The 25,502-nt window shown below is 40.0% G+C and overlaps 2 protein-coding genes and 1 long non-coding RNA gene across 3 annotated transcripts in view; 1 reads left to right on the top strand and 2 right to left on the bottom strand.

Annotated features, from left to right (window-relative positions):
• The window catches only part of LOC145484579 (uncharacterized), a 29,539-nt gene extending 17,842 nt beyond the window's left edge, over positions 1–11,697 (bottom strand). Inside the window, exons 1-11 of the mRNA XM_081463169.1 lie at positions 10,920–11,697; positions 6,733–7,038; positions 5,738–5,893; positions 4,306–4,489; positions 3,443–3,503; positions 3,269–3,330; positions 2,444–2,515; positions 2,178–2,294; positions 1,275–1,388; positions 623–672; positions 278–494 (exon numbers count right to left, since the gene is read on the bottom strand). Coding sequence (XP_081319295.1) covers positions 278–494; positions 623–672; positions 1,275–1,388; positions 2,178–2,294; positions 2,444–2,515; positions 3,269–3,330; positions 3,443–3,503; positions 4,306–4,489; positions 5,738–5,893; positions 6,733–7,038; positions 10,920–10,982 — 1,402 coding nt within the window. The 5' untranslated portion in view covers positions 10,983–11,697. The remainder of the gene's footprint in view (positions 1–277; positions 495–622; positions 673–1,274; positions 1,389–2,177; positions 2,295–2,443; positions 2,516–3,268; positions 3,331–3,442; positions 3,504–4,305; positions 4,490–5,737; positions 5,894–6,732; positions 7,039–10,919) is intronic.
• A 284-nt stretch (positions 11,698–11,981) lies between these two features.
• On the top strand, positions 11,982–15,363 carry LOC145484674 (uncharacterized). Its single transcript, XR_014049056.1, has 2 exons — positions 11,982–14,775; positions 14,896–15,363. It is a non-coding gene; the product is annotated as an uncharacterized LOC145484674 (long non-coding RNA).
• A 3,824-nt stretch (positions 15,364–19,187) lies between these two features.
• The window catches only part of LOC145484587 (calcium-independent protein kinase C-like), a 24,677-nt gene continuing 18,362 nt past the window's right edge, over positions 19,188–25,502 (bottom strand). Inside the window, exons 14-16 of the mRNA XM_081463181.1 lie at positions 25,355–25,462; positions 24,392–24,532; positions 19,188–21,223 (exon numbers count right to left, since the gene is read on the bottom strand). Of these exons, the coding sequence (XP_081319307.1) occupies positions 21,065–21,223; positions 24,392–24,532; positions 25,355–25,462 (408 nt within the window). The 3' untranslated portion in view covers positions 19,188–21,064. The remainder of the gene's footprint in view (positions 21,224–24,391; positions 24,533–25,354; positions 25,463–25,502) is intronic.

Here is a 25,502-nt window from a genome sequence, read left to right as displayed (position 1 = left end):
ACACTTGATTAATCGAGTGTCGACTGACTCATATGTATTGATCGAGACTCGAAGGCATGTCTGCAAAATAAGTTGGCTCTTGACTCTTGATTGACTTTCAACGGAGATGTTGATCAAGTGTCAACCGAGTGTCAACCGAGATGTTGATCCAGAGTCAATCGAGTATCAATCAGGGGTCAATCAAGGGTCAATTGAGCGCATTGATTAAGCATATCCATTGATGACTGCAGATGCCTTTAGTACAAATAATCCGTACATCCCACCCCAAACAACCTACCTCCATTACTGCAGATGCCGGGTTTGCAGTCATCAATGTTGGCCTCACAGTCACTGCCATTAAAACCTTGACGACAAATACATCTGTATCCATTGACTTGGTCAAGACACGTTCCATTGTTTTGACACGGCGATCCTTGGCAGTCATCAATGTCTTGTTCACAGTCCTGGCCAGTGTAACCAGGCGGGCAGTTGCACTGATAAGCATTTATCAGATCCTTTGGGGAGAAAATTGAAAGTGAAGTTAAAACTTTCATTAAAATAGGTTCATGGAGTATAGTAGAAACTACATAAATGCATAAAATCACGGATTTCATAAATTTATAAATAAGTTAATATTGATTACTTTGCAAGTGGCTCCATTTCTGCACTTGTCTTGTTTACACTCATCAATGTCTGAAAAGAAACATCAGCCAGTGTTGCTAAAATGTTGTTAAATGTCAGAATGGTTTCAGCTAAGGTTAATTTGTTTTAAGCTACATTTACTTGAAGTTATCTTTTTTCACCTTTTGGAAGGTCAATGTAAAATCCAAGGGCATGGGGGGTCTCAAAGCAACAATATTAAACAATTAGATTATGAACCTGAGATTTCTACTGTGTGATAGTTGACTAGGGCACAGCCCAAGTCAACTATCCCACATAGAAATCGAGAGCGAACAATCTAATTGTTTCAGTATAAATCTACTTGTCATTCAAAACTTTACATAAATCCTCCTCACTGACACTTCGAGAATGCCATGAAGCGGCCGTCATTTTGTTACCAAGTGCACACTGCCATGCTACTCACTATCTATCACAGAATAGATAAGTGAGTAGTGTAGCCAATCAGAGAACAGCATTCGTGATAGAATGCTAGTAGATTTATACTAATAATGAATAGTTAATGAAATTATACTGGAATTTCCAGAGGAGTGAGGGAGGTGATGGTCAAGCAAAAAATCTTCTGTAAGGAGGATGTGGATATTTTCTAGAATGTCACAGTCTTTAATAATTAATACCTGTTTCACAGTTGACACCTTGAAATCCAGCCAGACAAGTACATGTGTGATATGTTTTGAAGTTTTGACATGTTGCATTGTTTTCACAAGGACTATTGGCACAGAGATCAATTTCTAAAAACAAGCATAAGCAGGTAAAAAGTGATTAATACATGCCACACCAACCTGTGGTACCTGATCAACCTCTGTTTTGGTTTTTCCACAAGTTAAGGTAAAGTACAGCTTTACATCATACCACTAGAATATAAAGCTGGTTTCAGCTACCCAAAGCACCCACCAGTATTGCTACCCTCACGCCCAATTAACTCTTCAAATTTTGTTCTGTTTTCCCTGGAAGCCATTTGTATCCCTAAGTAGGAGTGTCACAAATTTTTTAAGTAGGGGTTTAAAGCTGGAATAGGCAGAAGACTTTGCCAGGAGTAGCCAGCTGAGATCATGAGGTAGATGTTGATTTTTGCCAACAGCCAGCAACTTTTGACAACCCTGCGGCTAGCTAGGTGGATCGGAGGGGTACTGTGCAATTAAAGTGTCTTTCCCGAGAATGCAACACTATATCCTTGCCCAGGGGGCGTGTTTAAAACACAACATGACAAAATGATGAATGGCACTATGGTTGGCCTTAATAGCACTCCAGGTATAACCTGAATATCACTGACTCAACAGTGGTTAGCTCTCGATAATTGTGTGGGTTAACCCTTAGAGACACCCTTATCTGACATTGACTCTTGTCAGTAGTGCCATTTTGTCATTTCGTGTTTTTAACTTGTCCCTGCACAAGACATGAACCTGGATCACTCAATCCAGAGTCCAACGTACCACCATAAAGCCACCATTAACCTGCCCTATATACCACATGGAGTAAATGCACATATTGCATGCACTCTGGGTCCTACAAATACTTACCAGTCTGACAATTTTTACCAGTATACCCTGGCATACAGTCACACCGATAATCATCAGCTACTGTGTTGATGCAAGTCCCTCCATTCTGACAGAGAGGATTTCGGCACATATTCAAGTCTGAAATTAAAAAAAAAAATTAACAATGTCACATACCATTCACAGTTAGAAAGAAACATAAGCCAAAAGAATGCTGATAATATAGAGACAGTTCTGGACTTTTTGGCTACATAAAAAAGGTAATTAATCGTTTAGTCTATCACGCATACCTTGATCACAGTTCAGTCCTGTCCAATCTGGACTGCAAATACAATCATTTCCATCCCTGCAATAGCCATTTGCTGTCATGAAAAGAACAGTTTTAAGTTAGTAAAAAGCAGTGGCTCCATCAAAGCTGGTCCATGTGGTCTTAACAATGACACCATGAGAGCCGTGGGAAAGTTTACAATGTTTATTGTGAAAAAAATTTTGACCAGGAAAGAAATGTGTTAGGAGCTGAAGGTTATCAGACAATACAGTGCTGACTATTGTGAGTGAAAACAGGGAAGATGATCATGTTGAGGAGAAGGAGATGGAGGAGAAGAAATGGTGGTTGCAATACTTAAGGACAAGGATGAAAAGAACAAGGAGAAGGATGCTGATGATGACGATGACGATGATGATTTTTTTTTTTTTTAATCTTTATTGAAACAAATTGATATTAATACAGCAAATTAGTTACTTACCTACATAATTATAATAACAACTAATATTACTAATACTGATAATATAATACAACTAATTAGTACTAATAATACTACTACAACTAATGTTATTACAACACTAAAAACACCAATATCACTAACAATAGACGGTAACCAAAAAAAAATTCCAACAAACTATAACTAAATATTGACAAAATATAATGTAAATAACATATTACGATGATGATGATGGCAATGATAATGCTGACCATAATGAGCAGGAGGAGGAGGAGCAGAAGCTGAAGGAACAGGAGAACAAAAAAAGGAAGATATGTTGTGCAGAGGAAGAGGAGGAGGAAGAAAAAGAGGATGAGCGTGACTTAATGAGCAGGCTATTATCTTCATGCTTACCTGAGCACCCTGGTCTCTTGGAACACTTTGTGCAAAGAGGCTTCTGCCAACCACTTTGACAGCTGAAACATTTATAATTAACATCACTAATTCATCAATACCATTGGAAACAGACAAACTGAATTCCACAAACTTCACAACGGCTCTAACAGCATTGAACAAGGAATGACTCACTCGCATGTTTTTGGTGTTGTACAGGAGCCATGATTTGGATCACAACCATCTGAGCAGATTGCTTAGGAAAAAACAAGATGAAACGACAAATTTGTAATATGTAATTTAAGCTTTATCCCTCTCCATGAGCAGGTTTCTTTACAAAATGTTTAGGGGAAGAGGCCTACTGGATGGGTGGGCTACATATATGTGCTTGTATTTCAAAGTGCAAAATGAGTTACCCAACGTAAAAGCAGATTAAAGAGACTGTTTAATATATTCATTTCTGTTTAACCATGCACTTCTCCACCAACGTAACTGACACTTTGAGATCTGTGTTGTTCCAGAAAGATACTCCTCACAGGTACAACCCCTTCCACAGAGAATGTTTTGGTTTGAACATACCCCCACCCCACCCCCCCACCCCTCTCCTCCTAGGAATCACTGTTTTGGTTCATATTCAAATTGCCACACTTGATTGGCTGTGTGTGGAGTGAATAATGAACTGCAATTGGGTATGGTAAAATTACACAGTAAAAAAAAGGATTGGTTTTTTGGGTTCATTGACCACCTTAACTCTTGATGTCCAGGGGGAGGGGGGACGCATTTTTTGGGCTTTGGCCTTAAACAGGGTATCAATTTACATTATTTTGTTTCATCTTTAAATAGGGTCAAGGTTTAAGAACCTTTCCGTCACACACCTATAAGAAATACCCCGGGGGTATATTAACACTTACTCAATGAGTGCATGTTGGATACGAGATGGTAGATAGCTAATGAGGTGCATAGTGGCGAGTTGTCTATAATCATCATACAAGTGGGTCAAAACATTTCTTCCATCTGAACAGCTTTGAATTATTATTTGAAGTTGGACTAAAACTTACGGGTGAGGCAGTTGGTTCCTCTCCAGCCTGTTAAACAGACTTTATTGCCTGTTGTTTCATCACACTTGTAGTGACCACCACTATCATCCCGTCCAACACAATAAGTATTGCAGTCTGTGCCATAGTAATTAGCATCGCAGTAAACACGAACCTTAATCCTTGTGCTGGATCTCTTACCTGTTAGCTAAAAGGAAAAGAGACAGAAGTATCAGGAGATGATAGCTGGCGTACCCTGCCACAAGACTCAGAGAGAGTCCTTTACGACAACCACTTTGCCACCATTCTTACCCACATCTCACAACCTAACCATCCATTCTCTCTTTAAGACCTATACCCTCTGTCATTTGTAATTTTTACCGTGTTGTTACTTCCTGACACAATATGATTTCATTAAATTTCTTTCCTTTCTTTCGAGTTCCTTTATCACAGCAAAAGGTAGAATCTATTAAAATACAATGTCATGTTAACCTTGCACAAACACCTATCAACCTTTTGCAAGTAATTGATTGTTGCTTGGGTCAGTCAGTACTCATACTTACAACTGCAGCATGCACACACTACTTCAGCTAAAGTAAGACACAAACTAAGATATACTTAATGCAATGTGTTCCACAAAATATCCATACCCCTCACAATTGGAAGGTTTGTGACTTGAAACCCCTCTACTCCTCTGAAAATTCCAGTTTAACTTCACACTTTCCTTTGGCCTTTTAAACTCCTCTCCCCCTCAATGGCCAGCCTTTCTTGGAGTGAATATCGATATTTCCAGGAAGAGCCCAATTACTCAAGCAGATCAGTGAGAAAATATCAATGCCACTCTTATGGAGGGGTTTTTGTTTGAATAACTCCTTCCCCTCCCCTCCACCCCCTTCACCACCCTCCCCCCCCCCCCCCCAAATGGTAATTGCAGTTTTGGTTCATACCTTCCTTTAAAAATTTTGAGACTACCCTCACTTTCGAATTTCCAATAACCCCCTTTAGGTGGGTGTGGATATTCTCTGGAACCACACAATAATAATTTCAACTTTGAAGCAATGGACCACTATGATGATGTTATGCAATATCAAAAATTTTTTTGCACTTTTCATAGAAACAAAAAACACCTTCAAAGACCAATTTACCGTGCCAAATTTAGTAAATATGCAAAGTTTCAGGGGAATTAAAATTTCTTTGTAAAAGTTGGCAAGTTTGGAATCCCATATTTCTATGCATTTGCAATGCACTCTTATGAAGCTTCACAAATTATCTCTGCTTATTCATTCGGCACGATAAATGCATTTGCAATGGACTCTTATGAAGCTTCACAAATTATCTCTGCTTATTCATTCAGCATGATAAATCGTCGACAAGCAGTCAGGTCTTGTTTTTGTTTGAATGAAAAAATTATCAGAAAAGTGCGGCATCATCAACATAGTCCATTCTATAGTTGTACCGTGACACTTTTGGCAACAGCACTCTGCAAATCCTTCTGTGCTGGAACATTACCAACGTTACTACTCATGGTGTCAACAAGATCATCAGCATGTCCAATTTTAAGAAAATTGCCACTGTCGTCATCCCATACATCCAAGCCAATAGCAAATGCCTCCTGAAACACAATGTCCAGCAATAATACACTTACTTGTATAGTATACACAGTATATTTCTTGAAAATAATTCCCAGTACTTTGCATAATCACTTGAATTAGTAATAGTATGGATCCAAATGGAGTGGCAATGTGGTGCAACAGTAGCAGGGAGAACTTCTATGGGGAAGCTCCTTAGAAAATTCAAATTAAACCTCTAAATAAGACCAATACGGACCTGGCTCAGGTATTATTTGACCGATCTTTTTGAACACGATAGTCTACCCGCTCCCACTGGGGGACAGCTTCAGAAAAATGCACTTGTAAGGAGAGGTAGAATTTGCTTAGTGTCTGGAGCAGATTGAAATACCTAGCTGTCAATATTTCTATTTAAATAATCCACAAACCTAAATGATACAATGAATATAGAACATCACATAAACATCACTGGAACACAGCAATTTGGCTTTACTGAGGGTGGTAAAGGGTATTTTCGTGACGCGTGATTGGCCCTTTTTTTTTCCCATGAAATGTGAAATGCCTAATTTTTTCCTCGCGAATCATGATTTCCATAGTCGCCGTGAACCGTGATTTCCAAAATGTTCTCTTTTATTTTCCGTGAAACGTGATCTATAACCCCCCTTTACCACCCTCTTTACTGAGTCAAGCAACGTAATTGACGAGGAGTATTTATTCTGTGTTATGCGGAACAAGGGTACATGTATATGCACTTTACTTTACTTTACTTTATGCATGAACACAGGGCTATCTAAAGTAGACTCTATTTAAAATATTTATAATTTTAAAAATTTGTGATAAAGACTATGTTATCTATTAAATACTAAACAACAAACTATCATACCGGCCACCTTCCAGTAAAATGGTACGTCAGTGGGTTGTGCAGACTACTACCAACAGTTTGACCATATCCAGGAAAATCAAAACTATCATCTCCTAAAACGAACGTCTCCCACCTTTCCCAAGGTGACAGAGCACTAAAAAAATTGTATGGATACGATGTGACAATAATCCGGAAGAAGTTTTCACAATCATTTGGGCACCAACCAAACACACCACAGCAGTCGCAGCATGATCCAGCATAATCTTTAGAGCTTGGATTATTGTAATCTAGCAACTGAATGGATAAGGTTCCTTTGCTGCTAACAGGCTGCAGAAGAGAAGGCAGGAAGAGGTAATTAATGAAGTAGGTGCTTAATTGGGCTGTGCCCTCCTTGTGTACCAACAATGACCATTGGTGTTTAGCTCTATTGGTTAGCAGCTGCAGTAGTGTGTTGTTTCAAGAGGACAAAAAGCTAAATCCCAACATGTCATAGTAAAAGCTCCTTTGCTACAAAACTTGACAATGAAATCAGACTTGCAGAACAGCTGAAAACAGCCAGTCTACTCATTCAAGAATAAATGGCTGCTTTACAGGATCACCACACACTGAGAATATGTCACTACACAGAGTCAGCAGTAGTACTACTTCATGTAACATTACATGATTTGTGTAAGACCATTACAGCACGTGATATGGGCTGATTTGTGTTAAATATGAAATTTGTTCAGGAATATAGTCAGAAAGTTCACAAAAATCTTCCTAGAAAAGCAAAATCGTTTTAAAACGTAGAAACTGATGTTTTGCAGTCTATAACATGAGATGTCTTCCAGGTTTCCTCAAAGATGTAATGGTAATTGTTTCCTCTACAGTTCTGATCTATCCAGACTACATTATTATAATCAGTAGAGTTTATTAAATCATTTGATACATTTTCCAGTTTGCTGTATTTATTGATTTCGCATGAAGGGAGAGGCTGAAGTAAAAGTGGCCCCTGGACCCTAAGTCCTGGCCCAAATGAGGAGAGGGAGTGGCTAGTGGGGGTGGACCCTTTCCTCCTCGAAAAGGGGACCCTCCCTTGCTTCAAAAGGGGGGAGTCAACCCTTCTTTATCCTGTAGGATGGTCAACGATGGACAATTTCCCACTTAGAAAGAAAGCAGATGAAAGTGGACCCTTTCTTACACAAAAAGTGGGTGTGTTACGGTAAATACTCTCTTCCTCCAAAAGGCAGTAGGTTAATTAAGCTGAAGCATTTCTTGCTCAAAAAGGGGTAGGGGGTAGGCTGTGGTGTAGGAGGACGCTCACAGGCTAGACTAGGTTGCTACTTTTGTTTTGAAAGCCAGTGGTAATTCTGCCTGTTATGCCCGTCTATTGAGAACACTAGCCTAAAGGCTGAATCCAATATACCACAAGGAATTATCTTCCCTCCCATCCCTAATGTGATACCCTTTCACTGTACCCTGCCAGATTCATATGCTTAACCCACTGACTCCTGTGCCAGCCATAACCGGCCGTGACGAGCCTTGGCCTCGCTTAGCACATTTGGATTTGGTCCTTGATACTTGCATTTGAAGGGAAATCTTCCACTTCTGACATCATCACCTTTGACCAAAAGTGGCATTATCTATGCTCAACTTCTGCAAGAGGAAAAGGTCTTTCCAATGATACCCAGATCAGAGTGATTGGCCCAATGGAGCCTGAGATTTGCACAAAAATGCACAAAAAGTTGAGTGAAAAACTCAGAGCAAAATGTCCTGCCACTACACGTGGCTACTCCATGGCAAAAATTGCCCATCTCAATGACGCTTTCTCAGAATGTTTCAAACTGGAAGCAAGCCCAGTAGAAGGTCAATCACTGCAGCAAAAAGAAAAGAAAGGGAGAAAAAGGAAAGACAAACCAAAAAAATAAAAAATCGAAAAGCCTAAAGACATAGGTCACTTTCTGGTCCAAACATTTTGATTTCTGCGCATGCCCAAGCAAAAATGTCGTAAAATGTGATGCTAGTGGAAAGAAAGCCATGCTGTCATGTTGCAAATGCCTTTTTGAGTAGATGGGAGCTAATTTGGCCCATGTCCAGCCTGAAAATCTCCAAAATAATGCATTTTTGGCAAAAAGCTCCAGGAGTCAATGGTTTAAGATAAATACGCCAGGATGGGTGGCAAAGGTAGGGTTGTCATCCTGTTTCACTCAAGAATTTCAGCAAAATTAAACCCATCAGTGTAAAATGCAGACTGCAGACTGCGGACTGGGGGAAAAAATGTAGACTGAGGGTAAAATGCAGACTGTTGACTGGGGGTAAAATGGAGATTGCAGACTACAGACTTTCTATGTAGATACTGTGTTATTTCCGTCATTGAGTGCTAACCATAAACAGGGTTATTCAGGTTAATTGTAGTGACAGTCTGCATTCTAGTTAGCCTGAATATCACTCCGGTTAGCCTGAAAAATGTACCGGTTAGCCTGTCATGGTTAGTTCTCAATAATGGAAATGGTAACATGATTTTGTTAAAAAGTCTGCTGTCTGCAGTCTGCATTCTACCCCCAGTCCGCAGTCTGTTTTACACAGACCAAAATTAAACACATCAAACATACTTTTTAATAGTCTTAACATTTTTTTACAAATTCATGAATCATATGTCATTTAGCTGTTTTGGAATTTCACGTGTTTGACAGTTATTTTTGCCCTCATCACGTGTGAGACAAATCAGCTTCCCCCAAAATAGTGGCCCAGGCATGGGTATATGACGGTCTATGTCATTTGCCGATTACAGACTGCAGAATTGTTAACTGTAGTATCGTATTCCCATTTCCACTTTCAAGAGCTAACCATTAAAAGGTAACCAGGCTAACCTTGGGGTTAGACTATTCAGAGTAATCAGAGTGATATTCATACACTCACTATCTGCTACCTTCATTACCTGGAGTGCTATCCAGGCCTCTTCAGACACTTTCCATTTGAACACATATTTCTATAAATTTAGCAATAAGGAGAAATGATGTCCAAATATCTCAGGTAAACTCAGAAAACTGTTGAAGTCTCACAAAAAGGTGAACCATTCAACCCCTAAAAATCCAGAAAGTCCAAGGGGAAAATTAAATGGACCAGAAGATTTCGAAAGTTCGATATAATAATTTAGTCAGAAAATGCTACCCAACTCCAGGTTCAAATATCTCAAGAGGTTAGCCAGTTTATGGCAAACTAACAGTGTATACCAGGCTATACAAGGCCATTTATTTTTCTGCACTCTGGTCATCATCAAGGGACAAGTTTTTATAATAATCTAGTTACATCTCAGCATGATTTAACAATCACAGTAAAAACGAGGAAAACATATATCAACACATTGCGGTTTCATTCCGCATTTAATCTTTACTTAAGCTGATATTTTGATATTTAATCCTTCCAACAGCACCACGCTGCGCGGAACTTGCTAATAACGCGTGATAAATGCGCTTTTGAAAAATAAACCAGAACCGTACCGAGGGGAGACCCGCGGGAAAACAAGCAATCGCTGTAGCCTGTGGACTTGCCCTAACACGTTACGGTCAAAGAAGGAAAGTCAAAGAGCGGATCGCGTTTCTTTCAACAGTCTTACGTTTCACTTCCACAAACTAAGACTCTGTTTACGTTCCACTTGAGCGTTAGCCAAAGTACGCAAATTTAACCAACGCAATTTATAAAACAACAGACTTATCACGTTTTTTCCTACTCTTCTAGTTTTACACATCAGCCAAATTCGAAAGCGCGCCCAGATACCAGAATGGTAGTATTAAATGTACACCACCTAGAACATCTGATTTTGCAGTTATTTTTTTGTATCAAAGGTCAAAAAGACCAGTCCACAAAGTCTTACAAGCGTCATGATATTTGCATTATTTTCCACTTAAGATATATGGTAATTAGCAAACAATTTAAGAAGAATAATTTGAGAACTTCACTTTTCGACAACTTCGTCAGATTCTGAGGCAAAATTTGTCGAGTAGCAACGGAAAACATGAGGGCACAATTAGAGGGAATTAAATAGTTACTCGCTGCAAAGCCTTTTAGGATCAAGTGCCCTAGTTACCGTAAGTTGGACGAAAATTCCATCACTGCAGATCGATTGTATGCCGCACGTTCGATCAACATTCAACAAAGATAAGCTTAAATCCAGTTTAATATTTATTGCTACTGTTTAAGCAAAGATGCATGACTAAAAGGAAACTTACCTGGCAAAACGATAAAAACGATACCAAAACAGTAGTAAAGGACGTCCAACTGAAAGATGTCATCGCTGTTAACAACCCTGAATTCCAGCGAACTGCCGGTTAGCGCCGAAGGCGTGAAGCGCGGAATGAATGAATGAATGAATGAATGATCAGAGAGTGCGTGAAGTCTTCTACTTCTGGAAACTTGTGGAAAAGTTGTATTTTCGTTTTCTCACTGTAAAATAATTACGCACGAATAAATGAAGTGGATTTCCACTGACTGCAGAATAGTTTCGCTGCAAACGTGTCGATCCCGTAGGAGGTGCTCATAATAAACGGAACCTAACATCTGACCTAATTCCCTTCGAAGTCTCGATTGGCCAATCATGTAAGAGAAACTGGGGTGTGAGTGTCCAAAAAAGGAAAGTGCACTAGATGTCTCACGCTTGTGAGGGCGGAAAAAAGTTGAAACTTTCTCCTTAGAAGGAAGAGATTCACATGATCGCGACTTTCAAGTAGTTAGTTACCATCAGTACAAGAGCAGCCTGAATTTTCGCCGTCCTTCTCGGGTCACACACCCCCGAAAAGACCCCTTCGATCACGGGAGTGTGTTACTCGCTGCTGACATCCTGGGACAGGTAGAAGAAGGAAAAACGTGCACCCGATCTTTGCTCACGTCACCGTTGACATCAAACAGTGAATCAACAAGGAAAATCGAGTAACATTTAGTTATCATGCTGAGTTTGAAAGCAAATTAAAACAGAGGAAAACCTGCCTTAACCGATGCAAAATAATATTTATCCCATCATCACACTCCATGGCTTTTCTACGGAGCCAAGCAAGCAACCGCGATCTTGCCAAGAGAGGATAAGATTATCCTCTTTATGTGACTGAGAAATAAATTCAACGTGATTGGCAGAGAGCAGGCAGATTTATCGTTAGTTTTTAATTTGCACTAGAGTACAAAATAAATAGCAAACTGGTCTGCCTTTCCAGTTGGTATTTTTAAGCCTATTTTGTTTATTTGAAATATTTCTTTCTTTCAGTTAAGTGGCATGCCTGAGAACAAGCCAGTTGTAGAAGTTGTAGCTAAGTGCTTGGACCACTATAAACATTCAATATTTAACATAATACAGGTGCGTTCTTAAATTTTCTCAGACACATTTTTAATCGTAGGAGTTCCTGGTGATCACGCGCTTGAAAACTCGAGCAATTGAGGATCTACACTTCTCAGTTCTCGAGATATTTGAAAATTCTTTAAAACTGCAATCGCCTTTGGAAAGGCTGGTTCCATGAAAGAATTTTCGAATATCTCTAGAAGCGTAATCCTAAATTTTATCCTGCCTCTTGCGGTTACGGCCCTCACCAACAAATTACGCGCAGATGTTTATTCATATTTCCGTTGCTACACGCAGTCAAAACAAAAGGCATCCACACCAGCTTTTCAACACCTAATTAGTCTTGTTAATTTGTTCTTTAGTACTGGACAGTATTGCAGACTACAGCAGTATTGCTAGTTACACCAAGCACAACTTGACAGTTTGTAACGGGTTGGATTATCTTTTGCTGTTAATCTCTTTGCGTGCGATCTTCAATTTTTTTTAGGAGCAGGTCACACCTGAGACACGTTTATTTTGTCATTGATAACCAAAAAAAAAATACAGACCAAAGTCCTGTCATCACTGTGATCCGTCTCCAAATGCGACCCCCAGTCTTAACGTTGATAAATACTCGTCAAATGGCCGTCGTCGTGCCTTTTAAAAGTCGTTCTTGCGCTGCGCTTCTTCAGTATTTTTTCGCGCACCGTTTTTCGCGCTGCGCTCCAACTAGCAAAACGCGTGGAAGAGGCGGTTACCTATAGCTGCCTCGTTAAGCACGTAAAATGTTTTTAGAATTGTCAGTCAATTCAGTCCCGGAGCAATCCAGCTGATTGTTCTATTATCAGAGATTTTAAAAAAAAGACTGAGTGATGTAAAAGTAAATGGTTTAAATCGTTAAGACGATTAAGACGAAACCGGATACCCAGTATTTCTTGTCTTCTCGACTGGTCGTCATTTTGCTTCATTTAGAGATGACTTTTCAACCTCAGCTCCTCCCGAACCTCGAACAAGCTTCTCTCTTCTTGGACAGCTTCTGGAACAAACATAAAAACGGTCTCAAACATCTTAAAACGTTTAGGTTGTTTTCTCGACCCGTTGACCTTTAAAATGGCATAAGTCACGACTGAAACAGCAGAAGCATGTCTTGATATAAAAACGTATCGTGTGTTTTAAATTAGTAATTTTACACTTAAAATCTCACTTAGCGCTTAATTCCAACTGAGGTTATGATAGGGGAAAAAACTTTTAGCAGTTGTTACAGAGTGGGGCGTTGGGATTTACGGTTTTGCGGATTTGGCCAATTCTTGGTTCGGTTTTCGTACTTAAAAACCGTACGGTTTTTCGGTTTTGGTGACTTGTGCGGTTTGCGGGTTTTTGTCAACCACGATGGCGGTTTTTCGGATTTTTCTGTCCAATGCATTTTACGGTTTTTCTGGTTTTGTCAAAGAAGTCACACCCTACAGTCCCGCTAAAACTCTAATTCCAAGGGACCACTTATATATATATAGCCTTCTACCCAGACTTTCTTTTAGACGATGCTGTGTATGTCGACAAACCTAGTCTCTTCCAATTAAGCAGCCGTTATTTGGGTCGTAACGGCTGCCAAGCAGACTATGAAATGCTAAATATAATATCAAAGCAAAAGACTATTTCTCAAATATCATGCGCGGCTGGGATAATACCATGTGGACTTTGACCTTAGACTGTGGACCAACGAGTTTCTATTACTGTAATAGCTCAATTGCAAGTTGTCTCCTCTTTCTCGCCGGAATAACATTGCGCTCACTCACTCCGTTTACGTGGAATAAAAGCAAAGGAGAGACTGTTTGGTTGTAAAATAAAGCAGTTTGGTTGTAAAATGTGGCTGCCATTGTGCCTACACAAATGAAAAATCAAATAAAAGAAAGAGATTCGGTTTTCGGATTTGGACGAAATTTATTGTGGCCATGGTTTTGCGTTTTCAGCGATTTTTTGTGCGGTTTTTCGGTTTCTAATAGGCCCCTATACCCCTAGCCTGCGTTGCAGCCGGACGTGTCATAGAATCCCCAATATAGGACTATACCGGCTGTTTAGACTGTCTGTGACGCAGGCTACTATTCCCCCCCCCCCCCCCCCCCTTACAGCTTTGTGTGGGTTTTTATGGTATTTATTCTCGGACCTCATCGTTGTTTTAACGAGTAAAGTTTGCTTTATTCGTTAGTCATTGAACTGATTCCACAAGCGCTATAATCTCTTGGCAATCTGCGCGCCGATGCTTTGAGCTGAGTAAGTTCTCCACGACTTATACTGATGACTGAAAGTAAGTAATTAACAGTACGAGGAATCGACTGATGGCCTGGACTAAATTAAGCTTTGTATGCAAACAGTCCGTCTTAGGTGACTTTTGAGGATGGCCTAGATCACGGCATGTTTATTTCATGCCGGTATACCGTCACGAGGTCCTGAGGCTCTCCGGAACCGACAAAATTAACTAGACTCCTAAGGAACCAGTCAATTTAGCGGTTTGTTAACACCAAATAGCAGAATGAGGAGATAAGTGGTTCCACGTGCAAAACCGCGGTGATCGTTGATCAACATTTGATGGTTAAACGTCTTAAAACGTGTAATGTTACTACTGTCACTAGGGACTTTAAGCAAAGACAACGCGGACGGCGACGGGAACGCCACAAGATCAGGGAAAAGCCAAAAGGTCCACTGCGCATGACTGGCGGGAAACAAGTTGACGTTCTGCGTTCGGGCCCGACGTGAGTGAAGCTCATTTCGCGTTGTCTGAAAACGTGGGTTTTTGCTTTCGTTTCCTCTGCTGTGTCAACGCTAAATAACCCGTGTTACTAATTTCGAGGAACTTTAATGCTTGTTTTCTCTTGTCATGTGAGATATTTCATTTTAAAGAAAAGTCGAGAAATCTGAAGCGAACTCAAGCCAGTCGGCGAACATGTGAGTACCGTGAAATATCTTTTTGAACGCTAATGTAAATAAAGACAACTTACACGAATTTCAATCGAAATTTTTCCTTTCGAGAAGTACTCAAATGTCAAATGGCTCATCATGGTGAAATTCTAACACAATTAAAAGGGTAGACACCATTAAAACTTGCGTAGTTGTTTCGATTTTCAGTCGTAAGATCAGTGGTTTACTTAGATCTTTATCAGTCGGCACACTGATTTGTCGCGCCAGTCTGATTAAACATCTGCTGATAATAAGTTCGTTTACTTCATTGTACAACTCAGCGAGAAGGGGCAAGTTGCGTTTGTGGAAGCGAAATTCGGACCGGCACTCGTCGTCTTCAAACCATCGAAGTTAAAATCAGGAAAGGAATCATAAGGTTGGTCGAGATCATTCGACCGGTTTAAATCGTACAAGAGTAGAAGTTCGTGATCGTTTAACACACCTTCATCGTGGATTATCAAGAGCTGATTGCGAACTTCTTTCAATGAAGTGATCCTAGTTCATCTTGATAAACAGAGGACGAATATCGATAATGTCAATAAGCTTGACAGTGCGGAAACCGCGGTTTCCGACGGTGCTACTTAATGTTTGTGTATTCTCGACATAACCGCGTTCTCTCCCCAGCCCTTTCACAGGTTTTGGCGTTCCCGTCGCCGGCCGCGTCCCCGCTGCTTAAAGTCCCTACTACTGTACTCAGTACCCGGGCCGCCGGCAGCGGGTTTCTCGTACTGAGGAGAAACTGATGTCTCGCAGAGTAGTACAACATTCTTACAACGCAGATTTTGAAACCTTTATTTACACTATAAAGGACATTTACATACATTTTATAAGGTAAAGCAATGAAAGCAGTAAAATATCAAGAAATGTTAAGCCGTAAAGAAAAAAAATTATGTGTGAGCGGTGGCCAAAGTAGCAAGAGCTTTCTGGTTGGACACCTCCATGGTCAAGTGAATGGCAGCATAAAAAATTAATCATGATTGAGCTAAGCTAGAACTACATACACTATATTACAACATACTGATATACTACGTTCACTTACATGAATCAAACAGCAAAGCGTCAAATAGCAGCAAAATCAAATTTGATTAGTCAGAAGGTAGCATTTGTACTATTTGTCGGTTAAAAATATTAACGGGCAAATACCTAATTCTGAGGAGTACAGGTTCCCAAATCTTTGAACCAGAAAAGCTATGGGTTGAGTTATCCATATCTATAAGCCGGCCCGCAGAGAGTTTTCGGTAGGTTACAGAGGTCAAGTATAATAATCTGGAAGTGACCAACGAGAGAGCGTGCTGTTTCGGGAAAAATTCCTGCTATAAAAAGTTCTTTTAGCTGAACTGCGTACTGGAATTTTCTCCGCTCGTTGCATCAAAAAAGATGATCTTTTGATAATCACTATTGCTCTAATTAAATACCTAAGGAATCTTCAGTGTCAGGTGCGATGGTAAAGGACCAAAGGGCAAATCAAAGGGAAATGATTTTGAGTTCAAAATAACGGGAAATTCGAAATAACCGAGTCCGAATTGGCGGGGTCCAACTGGTGCAGAAAGTTCTTTTAAGCGAAAGTCATCGCGTCCATAAAACGCCAAAGAACAACTGAGAACATTAAAAAATAAGATATAAAATACATGTATATATTTTATTAGGGTGTTCTATGCCTTAGTTGAAAGCACCTCAAGACTTTGCGTGCAAAAATCTTACCCTCCGATGAAGAATTCAAACGAGAGATAACCTTTCAACGAGAAACAGATATTTTTAGGCGCTCTCACTGAGGTCCCGGTCAAAATTGACATAATCACCTTTTGTATGTTGCCAGGTTATGCGCACTGTCAACCCCTAAAATAGCCAACAATACCATACAATACAGAACTTAGCCAGGTTTCATAATTTCCCTCTATTAACTAAGGTGTGAGTGGTTTTTATGCACAAATTCTCTTTTGGTGTGCGCGTTTTTTATTTCTCTGTGCTATAATCGCTCTAATACAATCAATCAATCAATCAATGAGTCAGTCTATCAATCAGTCACTTTGTTAAACCTATGTAATTATTAAAAGTTCAGCAAAAGCTATTAGCCGGGCCAGCCATGCAAGATAGACGACATATTCATTTCCTTTTGGTAAACAGCCAAGGTTTAACTTTAGTGATTAACGTTAGTCAAAGCTATCAATTTTCCAACTCAGCGAGTTTCGCGATAACATTTAGTTCGATCGGGGGTTTTGTGCTTTTTCATGTATGTAAATCTTTTTAATATTGTGGCGACGACAAGTCGGGAGTAAGTGATGCTTGTATTTATCAACTGAACAGGAGGAAGATACAAAACTACAATTTTTATTCTACACGTGAACAGCCCTCACGTGTACTGACCATTAGTTGGTTATTGCTGTTTAATGTTTTCCGTGATTTACACCCCTAAGCGAGGCAACGAGGCGTCCCCCGACCTTTTCACACCGGACTCCCCACCCAAGTTTACGGTATGGCCTCAGTTAAAGGGGCTAGGTCACGCAGTTTTAGGCAATTTCAGCACCGATCAAATGGTCATAAAATTAACTTAAATATCACAAAAACGACTCAAAACTAGAGAAGATCTCAAAGAAAACATAGGAAAGCCAAGAAGGGACATGGATGGACAAAACTGGAGAAGATTAAAATGGATTGCATTTGGGTAAATTTGAAAAACGTCGGCCCACCTTTTTTCAAATTTATATCAGTTTATATCAGAATCTCATTTACACAGCTGCAAAATCATTCTCAGTTGTTATGTGGCCGTGATTTTGCAAATGAAAGACTTTTGCTCTGCCAATTTGACGTTTAGAGCTCATAATTAACAAAATTAAATAAAATTACCTAAAATAGCGTGATCTAGCCCCTTTAACTTAACCGAAAGGCCTGCCAAGCTCTACATCAATGGGGAAGATCAAAAGAGTAGGCGGGCGAAATCAAATCAAACCCTGATTCAAACCTAAAACCCCGTCCACACTAGGTACGTCGGAGGAATTTGATAACGGAAGTTTCACTCTGAAAACGCGCAAAATGTTTTCCGTCCACACTACGCCGGAAAACGAATTTGAAAACGCAACAATAACCGGTCATTTTAAGAATGCAAAAACAAAAACCGATTCTAGAGACCTTTCGGAAAACGAAATGATATGCGACCACTGTAACTGTCAAGGAGTGAACTGGTCTTCCCATGAGGGTACGACCGTTTCCCGACGGCTCCCGAGTGTTTGCGCTCTACGAGGGCTGGAGGGAATACACCAGACAGACCAACACAATGAGAAACTCGGAAAGAAATTTCTCCATCGGAGGATAACTTAGTTATTTTTATAATCGAGAGAAAAAAATTCATGCGCGAGTCTTATCAAGAAGGGGAGGTGGCTTATATTCGGAAGTAATAGTTTGCTTACAAGTAGATGGGTCTATAACGGGAGGGGCTTATAAGCGGGAGGGCTTAATAGCTGGAGGGCTTAAAAGCGGGAGGGCTTATAAGCGGCTGTTTACGGCAGTCCTACATGGAAAATTTAACCAAACAAGAGAATGCGCGAAGCATGAGAAATTTTCCACCCCCTCTCCCCCTCTAAAACCACTTCCCATTCCAGTTTCGATCCGGTTAACCAAGACCGCCGAATGAAGGCTCAAGACGTATGTGTACAGAGGTTTTCTCAATCAGTATTAAAATATTCATAAATCCCAGCAGGAAAACTCTGGACATTGTTGCTGCACACGCGAATTTGAGTTTTTCCAAATTGGACCGCGCGAAAATTGGGGCGAGGGCAAAAAAATGGGATAAGGGGGAGGGTGTTATGGATGGTTCCTTCTTCTCTTCCGAAAATACGGCACGCTTGTTACGCAGGCGATGACAATGTCCATATTCTCACTGGTAGTTCTATTTTTCGTATCAAGACCTTCGATAATGTCGGCAGGGTTAGACAGGTGCTTCATTGTAAACGTGATCAAACTGAAAATCATTGTTTCAAAAGTTCATTTACAACCAGTAGGCATGTTCTGGATGTATTTTATTACTGCATCTTGAGCCAAGAGCAACTAACGTGAGTTGAGAACACGACGAATGACTTAAAAGATGAGTTGGAGCGGTTTTCAGTTGAGTGTTAAAAGTAATCCGGCAATTACTTTGGTCAAGTTGGTTTAACTACGGTTTGAGATTGGCTGAGTAGTTGGTTTTGATTTTGGTTTTACTACACTCAATTGAAAATCGCTCGAAAACTAAAACAAACAGCTTGGCTTGCAGAAAACAAAAACGAAATTGCCTTCCTATGGAAAGCTTCTATTGATTCCCTGTTCACAGCAAACTTGTAACAATTAGAAAGGTTTTCCTGTTCACTCACTTTACTTAGGAAAATGAAAGAAAGAAAACTGACACTGACTAAAATAATTCTACAAGCATCATAAGCACACCGTTTGCAAAACTCTTATTTCAAACTACGAGTACTATTCAAACTAATCACGTTCGCAATGCCTCACTTGCCACTCTGGCGCTGACCAATAGAAGCAGAGGCTCTGGGACCAAGAGTGCATTATCGTGAGAATGCGCTGAAGAGTCATATTTTCGTTTGGATTCAAAGTTTTTTTCTGCCTAATCTACTCTCACTTTCCAGTACTTTTGTCTTCTCCATCCTTACAAGGTTAGCATTTAACAGAATGGGCTAAATTAAAGTGCGATGCCCCCTTAACTGGCCTCGCGTAAGCCTGGCAAGTTTGCTAGTAATAATGAAATTTATATCAATCTTACATTTACCTAAAAAACTGGAATACAAAGATTTAGATATAAAGAAATTTATCCACAGTTTAAATGAGTATTCTAAAATTCACAGTAAAGATAATTTAACCAACGCGCGATTACAATGCATCTTGTTTAAAATTGTTCATAGTAACGAAACCATTACGTGTAAACATAGTATTAATTAGAATTAAGTATAATAAATAACCCTAAATTGATATGACAGTGATAAAAACCTGTCCAGATAACATAAAAATGTCGTCTTTTAACTCTAGCTGAAGTATTTCCAAGTCGATCCCCGCTAAACAAGCCCGAGTTAGCCCATGAGTTGTTCGTTTTCGAAAATTTGATTTTCTCACCTTTGCAGACAGGTAAATGCGTTTTTTGCACGAGTCTTTGTCATATTATTTAACAAAACACGTTGCTATTTCAAACGAAAGAAAAACGAGTGGTTCGCCATTATCTAAAAGTGACTGAGGCGTTATGACAGCTTTCAGTGGGTTTTCCAAAAGTTTCCGCCAATCAAATGGTCAAATGATGGCACGCGCAATCCACTTGACATCTCTGCCAAAACAATTGACAGCGGAAAACCCAACAAAATGATGTCAACTAGGACAACTAGTAAGGGTTTTTGAATAATGCTGAAGTGAAGTTTTACACCCTACAATGGCATTTTATGCGAAGCAGAGCGCTTTAGGAGAAAGACAATTTCTAATAAATTCCACATCACTAAAAACAGTGAGAAAGGTTGAAGCCTCGACATCAAGAGAAAAAACTCGCTTCGCTGATTGTTCAGCATTTCTCATGACTGCAGTTGCGAGAATTTGACAATAAGTTACATTCCAATTCAAACGTCTCGTCTGCGGGATCGACTTGGCTAAGTAGAATTAAAACCTTGATATTCTAAAAATCCACAGAACATTTTACACAGGATATATATACTAGACTTTCCACGGCAAAATCGACTGGGTAATTCAAAGCTGCGATAAAAAAGGAATTCGCAAATCAAAGCGGTCTGAAATTTTCTTCCTTATTTAACATTAAAATCAAAAACTATTTACTTTGATTGAAGTTTAACTTCGTTTTTTAAGTACACGACAAACATTTCAATTTTTACTGTACTTCTCACATATATATCCATTTATTGGTTCCCTAGTGTGCGTTGTCACGCAATGCGCCTCCAGGAGACTTGTTGCGTGACAAGTCATGTGGTTGTCCGGGAAACCGGAACGTTGGTTAGAGTCACGCCCAATCTAAAAAATACACGGTTGCTTGATCACATTCTAAAAAGATAAAATTTGTTTAATTTTTGGAATAAAATTTCAAATTTTCTTCATCTGTTGCTGTTCATATCTATGTACAATGTAAAGTTAAAGCTGCTATTAAACAAGGCTATCGCTCACGAAATGAGGGTTGACGAAAGAAAAGTCCTTAAATTCCTCCTGGTTAATATTTGCGATGATGTTTTTGTCCGTCAGCGTCAGTTTCGGCTCTTCTCTTGTGAAATCAGTGTCGAAATTTCCAACGTCTGTTCTTGATCGCTATCAAGACCAAAACAAAACAAAACACACGTTAACCGGGAAACAGCATTCTTCAATTATGACTCGCGAGGAACCGTCTAGTCCATTTCCTGAACTCTCAATTCCCCGTGCTATGTAAAAACACTGGGGTGGGGAGGGGGGCGGGGGGAAGAGGTAACCCTTACGTGGGGCGGGAAAGGGAGATTTCAGGTACTAGGACTAGAAACCGTCAACATGTCTGGGGCATTATTGATGACTAGACCTGACGATATATGAAGGGAAAGCTTTGGAAAAGTAACGCCTCGTTAGCGCGCAAATCTTCCCCGAAGCCCCACAAAAGTCCGTGTAAGGGGCGGACCATTTGACTTTGGAGGGAGGGGTGGTGATTTTGAAAAACTATCCTGCAAACAAACTTATACCAAAAAAAAATTCACGCACACGACCACTGCTGAAAAAAAATTCACGCACGTTCATCGAGCCGGAAAAGAGCATGTTACACGGAGAAAAAAATATCACGCCTACAAAAAAAAAAAAATCACCTGTACCAAAATCACCCACACGCAAGTCGGCGCATGGTTTTCACCGTTTGGCCACCCAACTCAAGTCAACGCAAGTTGAGTGACGCCCATTAACCTATTATTAGCCAATGACGTACAGGATATGTCTGCCTTGAAATGGTTTTTTTTTTTTTTTTTTGCGATTTGCATGTACTAGTGAGGGATCTCTCGGGTCCGTTTGGCCACCCAACGCAAGTCTCTACGCAAGTTCGAGTTGCGACTACTTGCGAGTCCGTTTGGTCAGGGCTTAACTGCTGCACTATACCTGAAGCAATTTCTGGAAAGGACATGATGCACAATTCATGCCCGCAAGGCTCTTACGCCATTAGAGTACACTTTTATTCAAGAAATTAATGAGTTGCGAATTTGATTTGCTTAAACGGTGTATAACTGCGATTTTCCGGCTTTAATTTCACCATTACTTATTGTGTGCATAACTGCCATGATCAATCATGTCTTCATATCTTTCTCCGCAGTACAAATATATTGATCTTTTCATATATCCTAATAACGGAGGCTTTCGACAAACGATTGAGAATAAATATCAGCGATAATAATTTCGAATGACGTTTCGATGACTCGTTCATTATTTTCAAATTCTCAAGTCAGGTTCCGATGAGTTCTTCATATATTGAGCATGCGTGTGAAAGTCTCGTTGCATGTGGTTAAAAACTCTACAATGTGAAATGTAGAGAGTGTTAATTAAGTACTAAATAGTTTTGCTTTAATTGAGTCAGAATGAGTGTTCAGTTTAGGTTTCTTTTCTTGGATGAAGAGCATTTCGCAGATTAAGCATTCAAATTTCCCGCGACATTTCTTCAAGATGGTAAATTTTTCGTTAAGATCTTTGTTCTTCTGATTGTGGGCGTCACAGGTGTTTTCCAATAGCTGAGTACTTGTGTTTTTCACTTATGATTTGACAATGTCTTCGCAACCTTTTTTTTGTCACATCAACTGAGCAAATTCTGTGACGTAATAACCGCCTTATTAACGTAACCAAAGTAGTTAGTTAGAATCACACGCGTAAAATTGGAATACGTCAGTAGAAAGACGAAAGGCTAAATTAAATAACAGCCTAGGTTCTCGGCGCCAAAATCAGGTTCAATCAAAATGAAAAGAAGATTCAGCATATATGAAGGGAATAACAGGAGATTTAGCACGTTAGACGGAACTCCACTCAACCCGCAAGATCCCGAGGGCGTCCCCTCCCATCGATGCCTAATTCTGGATCAGAGCTTCGAAGCTTTGAAATCCGCGCGTTCTTCGACGGAAGCCATGAGAAGAGTAAAGCAGGAGATGGAACGAGTAGTGGACACGGAGGGCAAGAAAAACCAGCAGTACAAAGCGAACGCTTCGGAGTACACAAGCTTCTCTGAAGAGATTGATCACACCAATCACGGAATGAACTCACTGATGAACATTTCTACAGATCACACGGGTTACACTACTCCTCAAGAGAGCGAAAATGCTGGACAAACAGAAGATAGCCAAGATTGTGGGCAGATACAGAAACATGGTGAGGTCAAAGATGACACATGAAAAACATTATATAACTGCATAAGTACTTTAGTTTGTTAAAGGAGCTCAGTCACGGTTTGTACATTTTGAAAAGTTTAGCCTAAATTTTTCAAATTCGTCGTTTGCAATCCGTGTCAATATTCGCCATCCTTGACCATCCTTGTTCCTTTATGGTTTATCATTATCTCTTTGATGTTTTTCTATCTTAGTTAACTGTTATTTTCAGGTTTCCTTCCATTTAAAGGAGATTTTGTACGTGGCCAAAGCAAAAGACAAAACACCCCGACTGAGATCCTTTAAGATAGAATTTCTGCTTTTTGATTTGCACACGAGACACCTGGAGGGTGTCGTGGGAAAAACAATAAAGCACATCAACTTTAACAAACTCACACTAATAAAATAACGTCGACACATCCGCTTTTCTCAAAGCCGACAAGCAAAACCCAAGAATCTTGAACTATTCTTTTCAAGCCACGTGTTAATAGAGTGCGCGCGCCGTCAGTAAGCGCGCGCGGCCCTCAGGGAAACATGTCCGCGCATGGCTATTCTCTTCTTCCTTTGTTTCCGGAGATTTGCGACTGAACTTAGTTTTACAGTAGGATGAGTTAGAAACGAGGAATTACAATTTGATCGGGAATTGGTTAAAAAAAATGTTAAATGACTAGACTGCACATTACACGTCCGCGGACAGACTTAGAGTATAAATTGCCTTATAATCCATCAAATATTTTCGCTCGCACGCGACTGGTCAAACCGCGCTTGACCGAACATGTCCCAGCTAAAACTGAGGAATATCCGAGTAATATTCCCCAATTCGTGTGTCGCGAAAAATATTTGAAGGATAATAAACACAACAGCCTCGATTTGACTTTAAAAAATTTGCTCGAGTATTTGTCCTTGGACATTATCTGTTCATCGATCTTCACAGTTCGCTTTTTTTCTTGGAACAGATAACGTCGGCGGACAAATATCCGAGCAAATTTTTGCACCAAATGGAAGCTATTGTTTATTTACTAATGAACACGAGAGACAACGTTCAAACGAGTCGCTGTTAGCAACACCTTTCATCTCACTCTTGCGTCAAAGGTTAATGCTACTGGCAATTTCTACTCACTATTTTTGGTTTAAAGGGCGGCACGACTTCTCTCGCCTCTAACTGGATCCAGTCGATTTCTCTAAAGAAGGGATGTTCCAGAATGCTTTGCTCCCCGCTGGCTGTGCAGCCGAGCCTTTTCATGCTATTTTTCGTCATAAACTGCAAAGTAAGCAAACAAAGTGAAAAACATTCAGACTGTGCTAAATGATAACTGCTTCAAAAAGTTTAAATATAACTTAATCTCAAGCTGAGCGATACCATGAAATTTGGTATCCGAGAGGTAATCGAGTGCACGGTTTCCGTCAGACAGGCTGTCCGCTATCTATAAGGCTTGAGCTATTTCTAAGCGGTCGATGATTACAAAAGCAACCCGTCACCACCCGGCTAGGTCTCGTCCTGCCACTATGTCAAGGGTTTCAATGAGGATTTTTTAAACAGGAGGGCATCAGGATATGACATCCGGGCAGAAAATCTACAAAGATAGGGGGGTCAGGTGGCATACACCCCCGGAAAATTTGAAATTCCACTCTTGTAGAGATGGGTTTTCCTGCAATTCAAATTCATCATTACCTATGGATTTGCTCGTAGTTTTGCCTCATTTAACTAAGAGTGGACTCTCATGCAGAACATTTGTTTTCGCAAATATGTATCAATGGGTGAATTTGCTCCACAATTTGAAGACACAAGGGAAATAACGGGTACTATAACCGGCAAAATCGTGGTTTCTTTGACCTAAAATAAGCTTGACAACTGTTTGGAAGATTGTTAGACAGTCTCCTAAAGAAGACAGGAACAGCACTATGTTAAAAATCGATGTAGCAACCGGGCAAAGTTCTGTTCAAAACCGGTCAATTTTTGCGGTACCCAGCCCTTAATGCTACCCCTGCTATGGCAGTCATTTTGCTGGTAGGTCGGACGTTATAACATCTATTGATATTGCGTGACTACCGTCAGAGTAGTCACGCAACGCGTGATTCTTACCCCTTTTAGTATTGAGACAGCTTCTTTGGAAAGCCACACAGGATACAGAACATCATCGTGAAGAATGGACTCGAAAAGGTCGTCTTCGTTATCAGCTTCGAACGGTGGCTGTAACAAGTACAATGAAATCTTAACAAGATTGCAAGCA

Source organism: Orbicella franksi, chromosome 4 (genome assembly GCF_964199315.1).
Source record: "Orbicella franksi chromosome 4, jaOrbFran1.1, whole genome shotgun sequence".
Taxonomy (NCBI): domain Eukaryota; kingdom Metazoa; phylum Cnidaria; class Anthozoa; order Scleractinia; family Merulinidae; genus Orbicella; species Orbicella franksi.
The sequence above is the reverse complement of the archived record's forward strand: the minus strand, read 5'-3'. Positions and strand labels throughout refer to the sequence as shown.